General features: G+C 49.3%; 1 protein-coding gene across 1 annotated transcript in view; it reads right to left on the minus strand.

The window, feature by feature from the left end:
• Positions 1-20,321, minus strand: part of FAT2 (FAT atypical cadherin 2) — an 84,189-nt gene that overhangs the window by 20,734 nt on the left and 43,134 nt on the right. The window contains exons 14-19 of the mRNA XM_075010102.1: positions 19,761-19,975; positions 19,117-19,254; positions 18,188-18,331; positions 13,590-13,787; positions 10,648-11,455; positions 8,817-8,962 (exon numbers count right to left, since the gene is read on the minus strand). Of these exons, the coding sequence (XP_074866203.1) occupies positions 8,817-8,962; positions 10,648-11,455; positions 13,590-13,787; positions 18,188-18,331; positions 19,117-19,254; positions 19,761-19,975 (1,649 nt within the window). The remainder of the gene's footprint in view (positions 1-8,816; positions 8,963-10,647; positions 11,456-13,589; positions 13,788-18,187; positions 18,332-19,116; positions 19,255-19,760; positions 19,976-20,321) is intronic.

The raw sequence follows: 20,321 nt of genomic DNA on the forward strand, positions 1-20,321 counted from the left end.
GTGAAAAAGTTGTTCCTAATGTTCAACCTGGACCTTCCCAACCGCAACTTGAGACCATTGCTCTGTGTTCTGTCATCTGTGACCACTGTGAACAGCCTCTGTCCAGCCTCTTTGCAACCTCCCTTCAGTAAACTGAAGGCTGTTATCAAGTCCCCCCTCAGTCTTCTCTTCTGCAGACTAAACAGATCCAATTCCCTCAACCTTTCTCCATAGGTCATATGCTCCAGTCCCCTAATTATTTTGGTCGCCCTCCGCTGGACCCTCTCCAGTGTATCCACATCCTTCCTATAATTGGGGGCCCAGAACTGGACACAGTACTCCAGATGCGGCCTCACCAAAGCCAAATAAAGAGGAATAATCACTTCTCTGGATCTACTGGCAATGCTCCTCTTGATGCAACCTAATATGCCATTAGCCTTCTTGGCTACAATGGCACACTGTTGACTCATGTCCAGCTTCCCGTCCACTACAACTCCCAGGTCCTTTTCTGCAGAACTACTACTAAGCCAGTCAGACCCCAGCCTGTAACAATGCTTGCTTATTGAACCTCATCAGATTTCTTGTGGCCCAGTCTTCCAATTTGTCTAAGTCACTCTGGACCTACCCTCCAGCGTATCTACCTCTGCCCCTAGCTTAGTGTCATCCACAAACTTGCTGAGGGTGCAGTCCAACCCCTCATCCAGGTCATTCATAAATATGTTGAACAGAACAGGACCCAGAACCGACCCTTGGGGCACTCTACCAGAAACCGTCCACCATCCCAACATCGAGCCGTTGATCACTACCCGCTGGGCCCGACACTCTAGCCAGCTTTCTATCCATCTTACCGTCCATTTACCCAATCCACATTCCTTTAACTTGCTGACAAGAATATTGTGGGAGACCGTATCAAAAGCTTTGCTAAAGTCAAGCTAAATCACACCCATTGATTTTCCCCTATGCACAGAGCCTGTTATCTCATCGTAGAAACTAATCAGATTGGTCAGGCATGACTTGCCCTTGCCCTTCATGAATCCATGCTGACTATTCCTGATCACTTTCCCATCCTCCAAGAGCCTCAAAATGATTTTTCCAGGGACTGATGAAAGACTGACTGGCCGATAGTTCCCTGGATCATCCTTCTTCTGCTTCTTAAAGATGGGCACTACCTTTGCCTTTTTCCAATCATCCAGGATCTCTCCCGATCTCCATGACTTTTCAAAGATAATGGCCAAGGGCTTGTCAACAACATATACCAACTCCCTCAGAACCCTCGGATGAATTAGTTCCGGGCCCATGGATTTATGTATGTTTAGCTTTTTTAGATAGCTCCTAGCCTGTTCTTTCCCCACCAAAGGCTGTCCACCTTCATCCCACAGTGCGTCACTTATGGCATTAGTCCGGGAGCTGTCCTTGTCCGTGAAGACAGAGGCAAAGAAAGCATTAAGTACTTCAGCTTTCCTTACATCATCTGTCACTGGGTTACATCCCTCATCCAGTAGGGGCCCCACGCCTTCTCTGATCACCTTCTTCTTGCTAACATGCCTGGAGAAACTTTTCTTGTTATCCTTCACATTCCTCGCGAGTCGCAATTCCAGTTGCGCTTTTGCCTTCCTGATAACTGCCCTGCATTCTCGAGCTATACATTTATACCCCTCCCTAGACATCTGTCCAAGTTTCCACTTTTTGTAAGCTCCTTTTTGTGCCTAAGTTTTCCAAGGATTTTCCCAGTAAGCCATTCTGGTCTCCTACCATATTTACTTCTCTTGCTGCGCATCAGGATGGTTTCTTTCTGTGCCTTCAATAGGGCTTCCTTAAAATACTGCCAGTTTTCCTGGATACCTTTTCCCTTCATGGTAGCATCCCAGGGGATTCTGCCCATCAGGTTCCTGAAGGAGTCAAAGTCTGCTTTTTTTGAAGTCCAAGGTGTGTAATTTACTGCTCTCTTTGCTTCCTTTGGTCAGGATCCTGAAGTCTACCATCCATGATCACTGCTTCCCAGGCTGTCACCCACCTCTACCTTCCCTATTAGTTCCTCCCTGTTTGTAAGCAGCAGGTTGAGCTGCACACAACCTCTGGTCGGGTCCTATTTAAAACTGACTAATCCTCATCTCGCTCACACGGCTCCAGCCCTGTCCTCTCCACAGGGGGTTGGGGAAGAGGGACTCTCAGCTGCTCCCAGGTTGGCCTGTAAAGCCAGGTGCTGCTTTGCCCTGTTTTCAGCAGGGGTTGCAAGCAGATGCAGCTAATCAGCAGAGCTGGGACAGGGCACAGGCAGTCTGAGTGCCTGCCAGCAGGCAGGGGAACAGCTTCTATAAAGAATTGTTCCACATGGGCTTTTAGCCAGGCTGGCCCACCAGGCAGCCTGTGACCTGGAAATCCTGAGGTCTCCAGAGGACTTGGCCATGCCATGCCAAGGTCTGCATTAGGACCATCTCTTTTGAGCAGCTGGACCATGCCAATCCAGTTACAACAAGGAGGAAGAAGGCAGAGCAGGAGAAAACCAAACCACCTTTTATTATTTCCTTTGGTTTTTGCTGTCTCTAGAGATGGCTTTGAACCAAAACTCAGTTCCTGTCACTTTCTCATGCAGCCAAAGCCCTGAGACTCCTGTAAGGCACAGGACCAAATTCTGTTCTAACTTATTACGTGCATCACCACATTGGTACACGGTGTATGTCAGGACGGGTGCGGTTTAGTCCCTGCTGCCTCCCTTTGCACAGAGCCCCGAGGTGGGAAGGGATCATCTCTGGGCTGTGATTCATCATGCCACATTAAATGTGGTTTGGATTATGGCAGCACCCATAAGCCGCAACAGAGACCAGGGCTCCACTGGGCTGAATGCTGTGCAGAGGCGTGGTGGGGAGAGCTGCCCCTCTAAGGAATTAACAGTGCAAATAGGCTTTTGTCTCCCAGTTTTATGCTCTGTGCCCTGGACCCACACCATCTCCCCCCTCCTCCCCCAAACATGTGGCCGCAGCCAGAAATCACATGACTTGACTTCTTGTCTGCTGCATTGGGGTTTAATTTGGATCACAGTTTAGCTGGCATTCAGGATGCCTGTGCCTGTGCCTCTGCCCCCAGACACAGGTGAACTCCCTTTGCTAAGCGATTGCTTGGTGTCTTGTTACTGGTGCGCGTGCTGGGGCTGTTCCTCTCTTGGCATTAACAGGAAGTGCTGACAGATTCTAGGCAAGCAAGAGCTGCTGGCAGTGCTGCCTCTTAGGAGCAGGGGAAGGGGGTGAAACAAAAAGGAAGAAAGAGCCTTGCTGTACCCAGCCTTTTATCAGCACATTGGGAACCAGGGCCAAAGCTGCTAATATGCTCTGCAACCCAATACTCCTTCCCCAGCACCACACAATCCAATCATTGAGCTTCTAACAACTAACCACACAATGCTGTCCATTGCCTGCGGCTCTTGGCGGGGCAGTGAAAAAAGAAAAGAAGCCTGGAAACGTTTAGGGGGTGAAGTCAGGTGACAACTCCTCTTTCCCCCTGCTCCATTGATACGGGAAGAAGCACCTTCCACAGAACCCAGGGGCCACCAATAGGGAGCATGTCTGGGTAGAATGTCCACCATTCACTGGTCCAGCTGCTGCAAGCTTCGCCAGGGACTCAGTGGACCCTTACGGAGCATGTCGGTTAATTCCATAGGGTGCAGCAATTCCTCCTGGGCAGAGGAATTCTCTATAAGGTCAATCTTAGCTCATGGGGAGAATCTATAGCAGTTCAGGGAAGGTTATGGGTGAATTAGCTCCAGTAAGGTCAGGCTGTTTTGAATGACCCCAACAGAGGCCAGAAGAATACATCTCTTTAGGAAAACTCAGTAGTGGACAGAGGGGAATACACCAGGGTAGATCCATGGTGGGCAGAGGAGACAGTCTGTGAAAGAATATAGAGGGGAAATGTGTGTTGGGAAGGACTCGGGGAAGCTGGCGGAGGGTCTCCACTGGGTGACCCTCAGGGAGATGGGTATGTAAGTCTCGGTACAGCGTTTTGCAGTTTCGCTTCTGTTTTAAACACAAGTTGGCACATAGTGGAGCACCAGTAACTGACTTGTTCATTCATGTTTCAGAGGGGGAGCTGTGTTAGTCTGTTTCAGCAAATGCAGTGAGGAGCCTGTGGCACCTTAAAAACTAACACATTGATTAGGGTGGAAGCTGGAGCCGCCTTTGTTACATGCATGAAGTGGAAACTTCAGTTTGGCATCAGTTTAGATCAACACAAGCAAAGATGGGTGTGTTAGTTAGTAAGCTGAGGACTAGTGCTAACACAGTCAGTTCAATCTGGGCGGATGTGGCTTGTTCAGAGTCTGGGGACAGGTTAAGATCAGGGCCATTGAGGGGTGTGGGGCAAAAGGGGCAGTTGCTCCAGAACCTGGTGATTTAAAAGGACCAAGGGATTGGGCCCTTTAAATTACTGCCAGAGCCTCGTGAGGTACAGTCTGGTCAGAGCTCAGGAATGGCTTGAGGAGGTGCGGTGTGGTCTGGGCGGGGCTGGGGGCTGGTTGCCCATGGCCCCACCCCTTCCAGGGGGGCCCTGAGCCAAGCCCCTGCTCCCCCCACGTTGCCCAGGGCCCAGCAAAGTCTGTTGCCAGCCTTGCTTCTGGCCCGAAGTGGAAAAAGTACCCAACAAGTTACTTGAGTAAAAGTACAGCTGCTGGGATACGGCAATGTACTTAAGTACAAGTCACCAGTGGCTGTGTGGAACACTACTTGAGTAAAAGTACACACATGCACTCAGGTCACATCTTGATTGTGCTTCCGCATCCAGAAGTGAAAGCAGCTGCACTTTTACTCAAGTAACTTTTTGGATACTTTTCCCACTTCTGGTTCTGACTCAGTGCCCTCGCAGCTAAAAGAAACTTGTTTATGAGCCTCCAGCTAGGCTGGCTTTTTCCTCCTCTTGGTACAAAATGCTGCTCCAGGACAGTGGGAGTGCTTGGAGATCATGTGGATGAGACAGGTGCCTTCTCCCTGCGAGGAATGTGTTCCAGACGCTGGAATTACAAACTGGAGACAATACGTAGATTAATAACAGCTGCTACTGGCTTGGGTTTTTGCAGCACCAAACCCTCGAGGGCACCTGGAGTTTATCGGGCAATATGACCTGGCCATGTTCTGATCCATCGGAGGCAGTCAGTGAACAGAGAGATGAAGAAAGGAATCAAAGGCACTGCTGCCCCAGGCCAGAGCATCTGGTAACAGTCCCCACTGGCCAGGCACATCTGGCGCTTTCTAAGCAAAGGAGACTGGGGCTTTGGAAGGTGGGCATCTTGAATTCAGTCTTTTGCCACCAGCACCTGTGTGCCATGGCTGGCTAATTAGCTGTTTCCTTGGATCCACTGGCCATACACCATCAACTACCAAGACCTGTGGCAACTGACTCACCAACTTCCTGCTGAAGAAGAAATCAGGAAGAGGCGATGATGATGGATTGGAGGTACCCTTAGGAAACCAGCCACCAACATCACAAGGTAAGGCTTAAGTTGGAACCCAGAAGGAAAAAGGAAAAGAGGGCGCCCAAGAAACAGCTGGTGTGTACACCTCAGGCAGGCACTAAAAAGACGGGATACACCTGGTCAGAACTGGAAAAGATCACCCAAGAGAGGGGATGCTGGTGAATGGTCGTCAATAGCCTTGCTCCAAGACGTAGGTGTGGAAGAGGCTTACTACTGCTTCTTGGATGCTCTGCCCTCTTCCCCCTCATTCCCTGTGTACCACCCTGAAATCAGCGGAGGTGATTTTATTCACCAGTCTCTAATGAGCATCTTAGAGACATGGTGGTAAAAGCTTCTAGTGGAACATGCCTAAGCTATTTAACTTTCTTGCTCCAAGCACCTGGTAGAGCCAGACTGTCTCATCCTGCAGGGTGAAGTCTGAGGCACACCGTTTAGGTCTGAGATCGGCTTGACTGTGGCCCTTCCATGAATGGTTTATTGAGGCTGGCTGGGGCAGTCAAGATGGGCAGCTTGTGGCTGGCATTCCATGCTTGCACAAGGTGGAGGAGAGGGTACAAGGGCCTTCTGCTTTTGTGCCCCTGTGCAATGGGAGGTCCAATCATGGTCCCTACAGACTGCTCCAGGCTAGCGCCAGCCTGGCTTTGTAGCCAGAGGGGCCAGCAGAGCTGAGCTGCCATGTAGGGGCATAGATCTTGTGAGCTCATCCTCATGACTGGGGAGGAATTCTGGCTAAGACAATTCCCCCGCAACACCTGCTGGAAAGCAGACCCTTTCCACATCTGCCCCAAGCTATATGGCCACATGGTTCAGGGAAGGGGACCGTCTGAGTCCTCTCTACTGAGCAGTTGTAAAAGGACACTGTCATCTTAAAAAAAAAATCCTCTGGGCTGAATATTATTCACCCAATCCTGTACCTGGTATCCCCTAGGATGGCTGTAATGGCAAGCAGTTAGAAGGGAAAAAAACCACATTTCTCCCTAATTTTTTCAGTGTGTTCATTTGCCAGCTCTTTGTGTACCACCAGATCCACCGAGTCCCTTGCTAGTCTGTCCCCTGTTGTTTGGGAGGGTCTTTTCTGCCCTAAGAGCAGAGAGGAAACCATATTAAAACAAAAAAAAATGCTGCAGAAAAATGACACAGAAAATGCAGGGGATTCAGGGCCTGGAGAAACACTTGAAAGTACTGTTAAACTCCATTTAAAAATGGATCAGGTCCCTTTCAATTAGTCCAATGCTGTATTGAATGTATGTCATAAATTCAGATTACGCAGAGATGGGCTTGGAAAAAGTAAGTCAGTAAGTGAAGTTATAAGATGTAAATTAGGGCCATTACAGTTAATGAAGAAAAGACAAAAAACCCTCTTCTGGAGGGCTCTTTCTCTCCCTCTGCTGCCACTGCGGAAGGGAGCAGACACATGCTCCTTTGAATTCTTTAAAGAGTCAGCAAGTGCAGCCAAAGAAAAGGAAGAGATGAGCTTATGATGTTCCTGATTCTGGCAGCTGTCCTGGATGACAAAACCCACAGCAGGAAATATAAGCTAAGAGGCCTGCAAGTTTAAGCTTGAATCGGCTTCTTCCTTCGCAGTGGCTAACGTTGATGATTAGTAAGTGAAGCAAGAAGACATTTTATAAGAGTTCCGTCACCACTTTCTCTCTCCCCTCCATTAAAACAAAGGGCATTTAATCCACTGGTATCCATCTGGACACCATCTCTGCATCTTCTTGGATGGCCGCTGGATCCATGCTTAGGCCAGTTCAGCCACTGAAGAAACTAGAAGAAGCACCTGTTGTTCCCTTTGGTAAATGAATGGATAACACCATGTTCAGGGGCTGCTGACTGGTTCCCTGGTGGCTGAATGGGGCTGGGCTGCTTAATAACAAGCTTGTGTGTTGGCAAAGACACCATATTCCCAGGCTCTCTCAGGGGACATTTGTGAGTCTGCAAGTTCAGTGGGCCGGATCCTCTTAGTATGAGCCCATGCAGCACTGCGGAAGTCTCCTCATGCTCCCCAGGTGACATGAGTGGGTACACAGGAACTGTACATTCCCTAAATTATCTCCTCTGCTGCTAGGCCTGTTAGTGTGATGACCCCTGAAGGCCTCTCACCCTTGAGGTGGGGGACACATGGTGCCTGGAGCTGTACGAACACACAAGGACATTTCTAGCGGTTCTCAGCATCTGCCTAACCTTGCCTTTGTGCAAGGGGGTAGGGATTTTCCCATTGGCTAATGGGGAGCAGAGCACCTTGTACCTAACAGTCAGTGAGCCTGAAGTCAACTAGGCAAGCTGTAGTAGAAGGATGAAACAAATGAGCGGGAGGGGTAAATGAGGAGAGGTAGTATTACCAGGCTGCCTTAGGGCAGATGAGCAGTCTGTACTGTCATTGGAGCAGTCATCGCCATCACCGCCACGTGTTACTGGCTTAGGTATCCCACTTACCTGAACAGACACTTGCAGGGTTTTTTCTCCCCGTACCTTGCTTCCCCTCTCCCCTTCCTTCCCCCATCTAGCTGATTGGCCAGGTTTTTTTCTTTAATGGTTTTTTTCCACCAGTTCTTCTCTCTGCTGTCAGTTATTCTCCAGATCTGAGGAAGTGGGTCTGTCCCACAAAAGCTCAAATCACTTAATAAATGATATGTCAGTCTTTAAGGTGCTGCAGGACTGCTAGTTCTGTTTTGTGAAGATACAGGCTAACACGGCTACCCCTCTGTGACTACTGGCTTAGGCGAGCATCCCAAGTTGCACTGCAGGCATGTTACCAACTAATCTTCATCTTACAGTACTTTAAAACAGATAACACCAGTGATGAGCAACCTGCAGCCTGTGGACCCCCTGGCTGTCCCCTGGGTGCTACGTGCCCCCTGTCCCATGTGCCACGTAGGGAACTGGAGCCCCACACTATGCCTCCCACCCAGCACTTTCAGAGGAGCTGCAAATCACATGATTTGTGCTCAGTCCTCACTGCTGTCCCTTCCCCCGAGCTGGAATGCCACGAGAATCAGCTGTTCACGGCACTCCAGCTCTTGGAAGGAAGGGGATGGAGCAGGTGATTCATGCGCTCTGCAAGTGCTGGGAGGGATGGGGGAGCAGGTAAGTGCAGGGCTCTGGTGCCCCAGTGTGAGAGAGGTGTGGGGGGAGGGGGTTAGCTGGGGTGGCCACAGGGCCAGAGGTGGAACAGCTGTGGGCTGCTGTGGCCCACTGAGGTGAAGGAAGGTCACTCAGGAGGCCCACCCCCTTTGTGATTGCCCATCTTTGGCTTACAGCTACTCCTCGGTGGGCATTTCTTTGTGCGCTTGGTTCCTTCCTTTGACTGTCCTTCCCTCCCAGCCCACATGCACTAGTGCAGAAATACACCCTCTTATTTTGCAAGTCCTACCTCTAGAATGGCAGCATTGGTCCCATTGATGTAGAGCAGAACACCATGAAGCTGGTGGGTTTTCAAGCGGAACTGCATCTGCCAGTCCCCTCTCTCCTGGTGGTGGTACCGCAGGTAGCTGTGTCCGCTGAATCGCACAGCTGTTCCTAGAAACACAACCAGGCAAAGTGGGTACTCTGAAAACCGGTGGAGATTCTGGGTTGTGTTCAACCTATAGCATCCAGGACCAGCCCTTTGCTTTCCCATGCTTCGGCCACCATAACTCCAGCCTGACCAGCCAGAGTCCTTGATGCTTCCAGGTTTCCACACAGTTCTGCCAGGGCAGCTGGTGATGAGCTGCAACGCCCCCTGCTATTTGCATGCCGTCCCTCAACAGCCCTAATGACCTGCGTCTCTGCCCTGATCTGCAGCGTTTTCAAATTCTGCCAATGCACTTCAATCTCTGGATAGGCCTGAACTCTAACTCATGGCTCTGCCTATGTGCCTCAGTCCTGCCCTGCAGTATCCCCAGCTGCTCCCGTTAGAAGGCTGTGAGCAGTGTTACAGTAAGAGCTCACTCCCAACCTACGAACTCCTGCTCTTCTGTGGGCAGTGTGAAAATACCGCAGCTCCCACGGATTAGTAACTCTTCAGTCATCAGCAAAAAGGGATTATTGCCAAGCAGTTACTAACGGGCTGCAAGCAGGACAGGAAGCGCTGGGATGTGCCTTCTCTAGCTGCAGCCCAGATGCTGGGACTTTCTTCGGGGAACGGGGATGCTATGGAGCACTGCTCCTGCTACTTTTTTCAGTCAATGGGTGGGATAAATTTTGTTATGTGCACCAAGGCATGTGTGGATATGCACCACCTATAGAAACACAGGCTGCCGGCTGTGGGCACTCTGCTGATCAGCTGGGCCATACCTGATTCTTTCCTGGGTGGCCACCAAGCGCTCAGCTCACAGGGAACACGGCTGTGGGCCCATGGGGCTGCACAGTGCCTCTCCTTGCACTCTCCAGGCCCTTGGGCACCACGTGCCACAGTGCTTCTTTCCCCAGCAGAGCACAGCCCAGAGAGCACGAGGAGTGAGATCTGCCTTCCCTCCCACCCTAATCCCTTGATGTTCCGGGTGACCCCTTGCAGGCAGGTTTGCGGAGCTTCAGTCCCAGGAAGAAGCACCGGGATGGGCAGAGCACCAGCTGCAGGCAGGTTGGGGGGTTGCCCTATCCCACCACTGCCTTATCCAGCTCCCAAACCTACCTTGCAGCTGGGGCCATTCTTTCCAAAGACATTTGTAATACCCAGCAGCCACAGCATTCTCAATGCCCGAATCCCATTCACAATAACATCCATGGGACAGGGTTGATGCCTGGCACCATGTTGCTGTTCATGGGAAGCTGTCAGTCACTGGGTTGCTGTTAAATGGACCTTATTGTACCTAAAACATGACTACAAATCCTCTGGCTTGACTTGAATTCCCCCTTGTAACTAGTACGTGCTTTGCTGGGCACAAGACCAAAGCACTGAAGCCCATAGAGCCCAGACCGTTCAGCTCTCCCGTGAGTGACTACCCTCTCTGTGGGAAATGCAGAGCCTGTGATTATTTAATGACATACAATAGGACCTTTGCGGCATCTAGCGGAATTCTTCCTATGGGCCAGATGGAATTTAAAGCTCCAGGGTAATAGGTCCAGCCCTGAAACCAAGCCAGAATGGCCAGGTAATGGAACAGGGGCAGCGCAGAACTTCCTGAACTTGACAGCGTATTGAAGGATAATCCCATGTGCCAGAGACGGACCAGCATCACTTTCCTAAGGGGGAGAAGTCAGGAACACTAAGAAAGATTCCTCACCATTGCAAGAACAAATCTGCTCCACCCTGTGCCGGGGTGTGAGAACGCTGAGTCGGGCGGTGCTGTATGTGGACACTGTGCCTGGGTCCAGCTGAATGGTCTCCTTGCAGACTCGCTGGTCACAATCTGGCCCATGACACGGCACATGAACGGCCTTCTTCAGCTGCAGCCCCACCAGCTGGTCCATCTCTCCAGCCGAGAGAGAGATCTTGTTTGCGAGGATGTGGGGCTCATAGAAAGCACCGTGAGGCTCTCCAACAGCCAAGAGGAGCTCCACCCCGTCAGAGGCTGCTGCCGGCTGCAGGCTGGCCATGTGGATGTTCTGCCGTCTTGTGAGCAGGGTGTTTCCCAGAAACCTTTGCAGGTTGCGCCAGTGGTCCCCCACAAACTCCTCGGGGGAAAGGTGCTGGAAGTGGAGCACCACGGCCTTGTCCAGGGCCTCCTGGCTGAAGCACCACACGCGGACGTTGACGGTGGTGGCGGTTTGGAACGTGCCATCACTGACCGTCACATTCAGGGCGTAGTGGCCGTGGGGAAGCTTCTTGCTAGCGATGATCTTGCCATCCGTTGCCCCCACGGAGAAGTGTCCCTGGGGAGGCACTTCAGCCACCAAGGCATACGCCAGGCTGTCTTGGGGGTCTCGATCCGTGGCGTGGATCTTGCCGAGAACACCGCCTCGGAAGGCACTCTCATTGGTAGTGATGAATATCTCCAGCGGCAGCACTGTGGGTGCATATCGGCTCTGCTCACTCACCTGGATGTTAACAAAGGCGGAGGATGACAAAGGAGGGATGCCGCTGTCTGAGACCTGGCAAGGAAAGCAAAAGGATCTGTTATGGCCCAGCGCCAGCTCTCCAGCAGGGCACAAGGGGTGGGTGGTGCTGTCTGTGTGAGGTGCTAGGCCAATTTTCTGTGCTGGTCTGCTGACTCACCTCAGGCCAGGTCTATGCTAGGCATTAAAGTCGATTGTAGAGATGCCAGTCCAGCGGCACAATTGCTGTAGCTAGTATCAATTTATTTACAATCAACTTACCTGGCCGTTCTCACTGAGGGAGGTTGATGGGAGAAACTCTCCCATCGTCGACCTCCCTTATTCCCTGTGATAGCGCGATGTCCCCAGACTTAGTGCCAGTAAACAGGACGGTCTGAGTGACTATCTCTGTAGCATCCATCATGTCATATTTCTTTAGAGAGAAGGTAGGTGAGGTGATGTCTGATATGGGACTAACTTTGAGTGGTGAGACAAGCTTCTGAGTTACTTCAAGCTCATCTGGGGTGCGGCTACACTTGCATTCCTCTTTCGAAAGAGGCATGCAAATGAGCTAAATGAAAAATGCAAATGAGGTATAAATTTGCATATTGGTGCCTCATTTGCATATTCTAATTTCAAAAAAGCTTCTTCCGAAAGAAGGAAGCCAGTGTAGATGCTGCTCTTTCGAAAGTAAATCCGTCTTCGAAAGAATCCTTCTTCCCATTAAATAAAGGGAAGAAGAATTCTTTCGAAGATGGGTTTACTTTTGAAAGAGCAGCATCTACACTGGCTTCCTTCTTTCAAAAGAAGCTCTTTCAAAATTAGAATATGGAAATTAGGTGTCAAATATGCAAATTTATAGCTCATTTACACTTCAATTTACCTCATTTGCATACCCCTTTCAAAAGAGGAATGCAAGTGTAGCTGCACCCCTGATGGGACTGTGTCTCCAATATCCTGGGACAAGCACAGCTTCACCACTACATATATCTTTGTCATGTCACCTCTTAAGCCCCCTTTCTTCAAGCTATATATAGTCCTAGGCTCCGCTTCTGCAAATTTGGCAATTGCTTTTAATGGGAACCTGATCACACTCTCCAATCTTTTTACCTCTTCTCACATGGTAGCTGGCACAGGGGCTTAGTGCATCACTGCTTCTTTGGAGACTGTATATTCTTCATTATTGTACTGTATAGATTCTTCATTATTTACCAGGCAATGTCATTCTGACGGCTCTCATCTTAATCCCTAAATTTATGTACATTGCAACACTGCCATGTCACTTGGAAAAAATGTCAGTTTGGGCTCAGCAAGCCCAGAAATCAGCCAGAGGTCCTGGGGGAGCTGGTGTGAAGCTCGAGGCAAAATAGCATTGAGCACTGCAGCATGGGGCTGAGGTGGATTGGCAGAGCTGTGGGGTAAACCCTGCTCAGGCATTTTAACTCACAGGACTGGCCTACACTAGACCTGACCGGTGATCCTAGATATGCAATTCCAGCTCTGACAATTGCATGGCTGGAATCAACTTATCTAGGGTCAACTTACCGGGCTGTCCTCAGAGGGAGGTCGATGGGAAAAACTCTCCTGTCAGCCCTGCTGACTCCTTGTGATAATGAAGAATAACAGGGTCGACCGCCGAGCCCTGATTGTTCAATTTTGCATGTCCCCATGAGGCAGGCAAAATCCACCCAGCTCCCAGTAAGTGTAGATGCATCCCTGGGTAAAAAACAATTTCCTGCCTCTGTTGATTTGTTCCTTCAGAAAAACCAGTGTAGGCAGGAAACAAGTTATTTCCCTCTCATTTGTTTCCTGGGGGCAGGTGTGAAATAAAAGGGAAGCATTTCATGCTGGAGAACTGGTGAAGCTTCCAGGAACAGAGGCAAGTCTCTCCTGAAATGGATGGTTACTAGAATTATATCAGGGAAAGCGTAATACGGGGTCAGTTGTCTACAGTTGCCCAGCAGGTTTTATTGCTGGAAAAACTGGTCTCCAATTTGGTGTAGACATGGCCCTGGAGAAGTGAGCTCTAGAGGTGGATCCAAATGTCAAAATTTGGATCTGGATCCACACATTCCCAAAGACAAGACCAGAGGTGCTTATATTTGGACTTTTGGTTGTATTTTCTCTTGCCTCCAGTGTTATGGCACTGGCCTTGGGAATTCATATCCCAAAGGGGTAAGGCAGGATCTACCTGGACCTGAAGGAGGTACTGCTCTTTGGTTCTTCTGTTCAGCACGGATGAGGTCACCAGCAGACCATCCTGCGTGATATCAAATGCTTTCCCGTCGTTTCCCTCGGTGATCTGGAATGAGTATGGTGGCCCATTCTCAGTGGAGTCTCTGTCACTCATGATCAGCTGCAGGACACTTGTGCCAACTGGGGCTGTTTCCTGAAAAATGGAAGAAAGAGGGTTGCGCAAAGCAAGGGAAGATAGTCTAGACAGGTGGAATGGCTCTGTCACCCAGGCTGCTGTTTGATCATGGCACTGAAAAAGCAAAGGGAGGCCTTGAGCACAGACATGTATGGAAACATAAGGGGAAACAGCCAGCAGCCCAGGCCTGGGTTTGGTAGCACATAACCCATTGTTAAAAATGTGCCTTGTACTTCCTGTTAGAACTTTGCTGACTTCAGCTGTGTCATACCGCGATCTGCTGGACTGAGTTGGTGTGTTTGCCACTTGGGTAACTTACTATTTATGAACACAGGGGAATTCCTCTGATGGGAAGGGAGCAGCTGTGTGCAACCCACACACTTCTGGGGGTGGCGGACTGTCTGATCTTGTGGCTCCAAGACCACATACAGAAGAATTATGAATTTGCTCTATTGCCTTAGCTAACAGCCAGCCCCCTGTACATGAGGTTCCAGGTTCTATTCTGCCTGCAGGCAACTGGCATCTGTCAGCATTATGTGTGCACAGCAGGGTTCTCAACCACAACATAATTGGAATAATCCTGGACCTAAGCTTGGGACAAGAACCTATCAACCCTCAAGGTGAGAACTAGGAATTCTGAAGTAATTACTATAATTAATACATAATCAAGAGATACAACTTCTAGCCACTGACTTTTGCTGTGCTGTTGACAACCTGATTAAAAAGCCCTCTACTATCAGACGTTTTCTGCCTGAGAAGATATTGATAAACCATCTTTAGGTCCCTTATTGTAAAGCTGCGTCACCAAACAACAAATTACTCTTGGGGCTCTTAAACAGTTCTTATTACACTCACCCTCAAATGCCCCAAATTATCCAAAACCCCAGATGGTTTTTAACCAGGGAATCTGGGCACCCATGACCAATGTTCCCTGTAATTTCTCTCATTCATGTGCAGAATAAATTTTGTTATGTGCACCAAGAGATGTGCACCACCAGTAGAAATGTATGCTGCCAGCTGTGGGTGCTCTGCTAATCAGCTGGCCAGAATTTGAATCTCTCCTTGGGTGGCCTCCCAAGCATTCAGCTTAGAATCATAGAATCGTAGAATACTAGGACTGGAAGGGACCTCAAGAGGCCATCAAGTCCAGACCCCTGCCCCAATGGCAGGACCAAGTACTGTCTAAACTATCCCTGATAGAAATCTATCTAACCTGTTCTTAAATATCTCCAGAGATGGAGATTCTACAACCTCCCTTGGCAATTTATTCCAGTGTTTGACCACCCTGATGGTTAGGACCTGTTTGCTAATGTACAACCTAAACCTCCCTTGCTGCAGTTTAAGTCCATTGCCTCTTGTTCTATCCTCAGAGGCCAAATTAGTCAGCATGGATTCATGAAGGGCAAATCATGCCTGACCAATCTGATTAGTTTCTACAATGAGATAACTGGGTCTGTAGATAGGAGAAAATCAATGGATGTGATTTATCTTGACTTTAGCTAAGCTTTTGATACGGTCTCCCACAATATTCTTGTCAGCAAGTTAAAGGAATGTGGATTAGATAAATGGACGGTAAAATGGATACAAAGCTGGCTAGAAGGTCAGGCCCAGCGGGTAGTGATCAACGGCTCAATGTTGGGATGGTGGTCAGTTTCTAGAGGAGTGCCCCAAGGTTCGGTTCTGGTCCTGTTCTGTTCAACATATTTATCAATGACCTGGATGAGGGGTTGGATTGCACTGTCAGCAAGTTTGCGGATGACACTAAGCTAGGGGCAGAGGTAGATATGCTGGAGGGTAGGGACAGGGTCCAGACTGACGTAGACAAATTGGAAGACTGGGCTGCAAGAAATCTGATGAAGTTCAGTAAGGACAAGTGCAGAGTCCTGCACTTGGGCCGGAAGAATCCCAAGTATTGTTACAGGCTGGGGTCCGACTGGCTCGGTAGTAGTTCTGCAGAAAAGGACCTGCGAGTTGTAGTGGATGAAAAGCTGGACATGAGTCAACAGTGTGCCGTTGTAGCCAAGAAGGCTAATGGCATATTAGGTTGCATAAAGAGGAGCGTTGCCAGTAGATCCAGAGAAGTGATTATTCTTCTTTATTTGGCTTTGGTGAGGCCGCATCTGGAGTACTGTGTCCAGTTCTGGGCCCCCAATTATAGGAAGGATGTGGATACACTGGAGAGGGTCCAGCGGAGGGCGACCAAAATAATTAGAGGGCTGGAGCATATGACTTATGAAGAAAGGTTGAGGGAATTGGGACTGTTTAGTCTGCAGAAGAGCAGACTGAGGGGGAACTTCATAACAGCCTTCAACTTACTGCAGGGAGGTTGCAAAGAGGCTGGAGAGAGGCTGTTCAGAGTGGTCACAGATGGCAGAACACGGAACAGTGGTCTCAAGTTCAGTTGGAAAGGTCCAGGTTGAACATTAGGAAAGACTTTTTCACTAGGAGGGTGGTGAAACATTGGAATGGTCTACCCAGGGAAGTAGTGGAGTCTCCATCCCTGGAGGTGTTTGTCAAGTCTTGCCTTGAAAAAGCCCTGGTGAGGCTGATCTGATGGGTTTGGTCCTGCTTAGAGCAGGGGGCTGGACTTTATGGCTTTTTTAGGTCTCTTCCAGCTCTATTGTTCTATGATTCTATGATTCAAAAAGAACAAGTTTTCTGCCTCCTCCTTATGACACCTATTTAGATACCTGAAAACCACTATCATGTCACCCCTCAATCTTCTCTTTTCCAAACTAAACAAACCCAATTCTTTCAGCCTTTCTTCATAGATCACATTCTCCAGACCTTTAATCATTCTTGTCACTCTTTTCTGGACCCTCTCTAACTTCTCCATATCTTTCTTGAACTGTGGTGCCCAGAACTGGACACAATACTCCAGCTGAGGCCTAATGAGCGCAGAGTAGAGCAGAAGAATGACTTCTCATGTCTTGTTCACAACACATCTGTTAGTGCATCCCAGAATCATATTTGCCTTTTTTGCAACAGCATCACACTGTTGACTCATATTTAGCTTGTGGTCCACTATAACCCCTAGATCCCTTTCTGCTGTAGTAATTCCTGGACAGTCTCTCCCCATTCTGTATGTGTGAAATTGATTGTTCCTTCCCAAGTGGAGCACTTTGCAATTGTCCTTATTAAACTTCATCCTGTTTACCTCAGACCATTTCTCCAATTTATCCAGATCATTTTGAATTATGACCCTATCCTCCAAAGCAGTTGCAACCCCTCCCAGCTTGGTATCATCTGCAAATGTAATAAGCATACTTTCTATGCCAATATCTAAATCGTTGATGAAGATATTGAACAGAACCGGTCCTAACACAGACCCCTGCAGAACCCCACTTGTTATACTTTTCCAGAAGGATTGAGAACCATTAAGAACTACTCTCTGAGTACATTTATCCAGCCAGTTATGCACCCACCTTATAGTAGCCTCATCTAAATTGTATTTGCCTAGTTTTTTTATAAGAATATCAAATGCTTTATTAAAGTCTAGGTAAACCACATCTACCACTTCTTTCCTATCCACAAGGCTCATTATCCTATCAAAGAAAGCTATCAGATTGGTTTGACATGATCTGTTCTTTACAAATCCATGCTGGCTGTTCCCTATCACCTGACCACCTTCCAAGTGCTTGCAGATGATTTCTTTAATTACCTGCTCCATTATCTTTCCTGGCACGGTTACAAGGACACTGACCATGGCAAAAAGCTGCCTTCATGATTACACGTGCTCAGCCTGTGAGTGTAGTGGGATGGCAGGACAGAGCCTGCAGAAGAAGCAGGAAGACATGGAGGGACTGGTCCCTTTCTCTGTCCCTAGAGGCGCTCTGTAGGCTACAGAGGGCAGGGAGAAGAGGGCTGCAGGTCAGGGCTTGGGCGCTCAGTACTGAACATGCAGGCAGGTTCACCAATGCTGGGGCAGATAATGGGGACAGTTGCCCCTGGGTCTGGAGCTGTGGTCACCCCTGGCAGTACTTCAGCAGCAGCCAGCACTCCAGGCCCCTTCGAAACACTGTGGTAGCACTGCTCTGCCCCTTTGCATAGCTCTAAGGGAAGGGGTGAGTGGCCAGCACCATGGTCTGAATGGTGCTGGGGATGGACTGTCCTAAGCCCTGCCCCTTCCACCCTTGGCTTCACCCCTTCCGGGGATGCAGAGTTGCTGCCCACCCCTGTTGGCCCGGGACCTGTTGTGGCTGTCAGCCCCGTTGCTTGCAGGTGTATTGTGGGGTCAGTTGCAACTACTGGCCATGTGTCAGCCTCTAGCCAGCACTACTAGCTCATCACTTGTCACAAGCAAAAAGCAGAGCCTCTCTTCAAGGCCAACCCAGTGGCCTGGTGTAATTTGCAGAGACTCTCGGAGATGTCCGTCAGTGAAGCAACCCACTGTCTCCGCTGAGCCGCGGCCACCTTACCTGCACCACCACGCTGTAATTGAGCTGGAAGAACCTGGGCGGGTTGTCGTTCACGTCCACCACCCTGATGCACACTGCAACGTCACTGAACAGTGCTGGCTGGCCGTTGTCTGTGGCTCGGACTGTCAGGGAGTAGCTGGGAACCTAGAAGGCACAGGGCATGCGTTGACTGGGAGGTGCGGCAGAAAGCCTGGGCTTCAGATCTGGAGGTTTTACTCTCCCCGCGTGCAGGCTTGTTAAGGAGCACACAGTAATGGGGAGGATAACAATCACCACATGTGGCCCTGCTCTGGAGCTTTCCATCCGTATGTCTCCTGCTCCTTTACCAAGGAAGTAAATATCATCATCCCCGGGGACAAACCGAGTCACAGAGATGTCAGGAACATGTGCTTTGGGTGGGGGCATGGAGTAGAGGTGAGATTGTGTGGTGTAATGGTTAAAGCACCAGGAAGACAACCAGCTCTCCCGAGTGCTGGCACTTCAACCATTATACCACATTCTCTCTGCTCTAGTCCATCCCACAATGCACCCAAAGATTGTGTTCCTGAGTCTTCAACAATACCTCTGGGTCCAAAGGTTCAGCAGCATGGCAACCAGAGGTGGAAAAAGTACCCACAAAGTTACTTGAGTAAAAGTGAAGCTGCTTTCACTTCTGGATACGTGAGTACAATGCAGATGTGCTGTGCATGTACTTTTACTCAAGTAACTTTTTGGGTACTTTTCCCACCACTCACGGCAATTGATTACCGTGGCCTGGTGAGTGGAATGTTTAAATGGATCATTCAAAAAAACCCACCACCCTGGAAGACAGCTGAGCACTGTGCACTTTCCCAGTCTTTTCCGCCTGCTTACGGAGGTGTGATGCTTTCTAACTCGTCCATCTGCAGCATGAAGCTCTAGCTGACCCATCTTTTGGGAGTGCCACTCACCTCCTCCCAGTCCAGGTGCTTGGCAATATGGATCTGTCCACTCTGGGGGTGGATGACAAAGTGTCCCAGCGGGTTCCCTCCCACAATGGAGTATGTGAGCTGATTGTTCATTACCCCATCCAGGTCATCAGCCGACACCTATTGGGGGAGAGAGAAGGAGGCATTCCTGATGAAATGTCTTGCCAAGTGTTGCTGTGCATTGGAGTGTGGGAGGTTCTGACTAGGGCATGAGAGGGGAAGGTGGATTGTTCGCCTGTGGTACAAGACTTTGAGTACCTTTCTGAAGCCAGCAAAGCCACTCTACTGCCCTCCTTCAGATTCCTCCTTAAAAACTGTACCTCTGCCATGGTGCCTTCAAAACACTCAACAGCGGCTGGTGGGCCAGGACTACTGCTTTTGCCATGGTTGTGTAACAATTTCACAGCTGCTCTCCCCAACCCCACATTTTCTGGATCCACCTGTTGTCTCTGGTTGTACAGTTAGTCTGTCAGCTCTAACGGGCAGGGATCCTCTCATTGTTTAGTGTGTGCATCAATCCCTGAGTGAGGCCTCGAGGTTCCACTACCCTGTGAATAAGGCTGTGAGAGACTTGGCTGCAGTCTTTATTTAGACTGCTCAGCAAGGATAGTTCTTTTCTGTCTTACCGTAAGGATGGTTTCCCCAACAGCTGCATCCTCACGGATTTCAGTGATGTAAGGATCCTGGGTGAACTTTGGCATGTGATCGTTTATATCGGTGATGTTAATCACCACCATGGTGATGTCACTGAGAGAAGCAGAGCCCTTCCTGGTACCCTCCACAGATAAGTAATACTCGCGGCTCCCTTCAAAATCCAGGCTCCCAGTAACATACAAGATGCCTGCATATGGGTACAGAGAACAAAGACAGGAGATGCTTTGAAGACAGTACGTAATGTCTTTTAGTGACTCAGGTCCACCAAGGAGACGATTGGTAAATCACCAGGAGGCAAACCCCTTGTGGCTACGGTTCTGGCCCATCAAACCAGGTCACTGCAATTTGTGACTTCACATCAAGTGGCCAGGGATCAGACAGACTCTTTTCACAAGTAGCCCAACTCTGCTGTCAAAGATTTGAAGTAAAATATTTTTTTTCGCTGCATGACAGCTTCTGGTTTCATATATGGAAAAGATCAGATCTGGGACAATATAAACCAAGAACATCTTGCTGTACAGTGGAAAGATAGG

The sequence above is a fragment of the Carettochelys insculpta genome, chromosome 15, assembly GCF_033958435.1.
Source record: "Carettochelys insculpta isolate YL-2023 chromosome 15, ASM3395843v1, whole genome shotgun sequence".
NCBI lineage: Eukaryota > Metazoa > Chordata > Testudines > Carettochelyidae > Carettochelys > Carettochelys insculpta.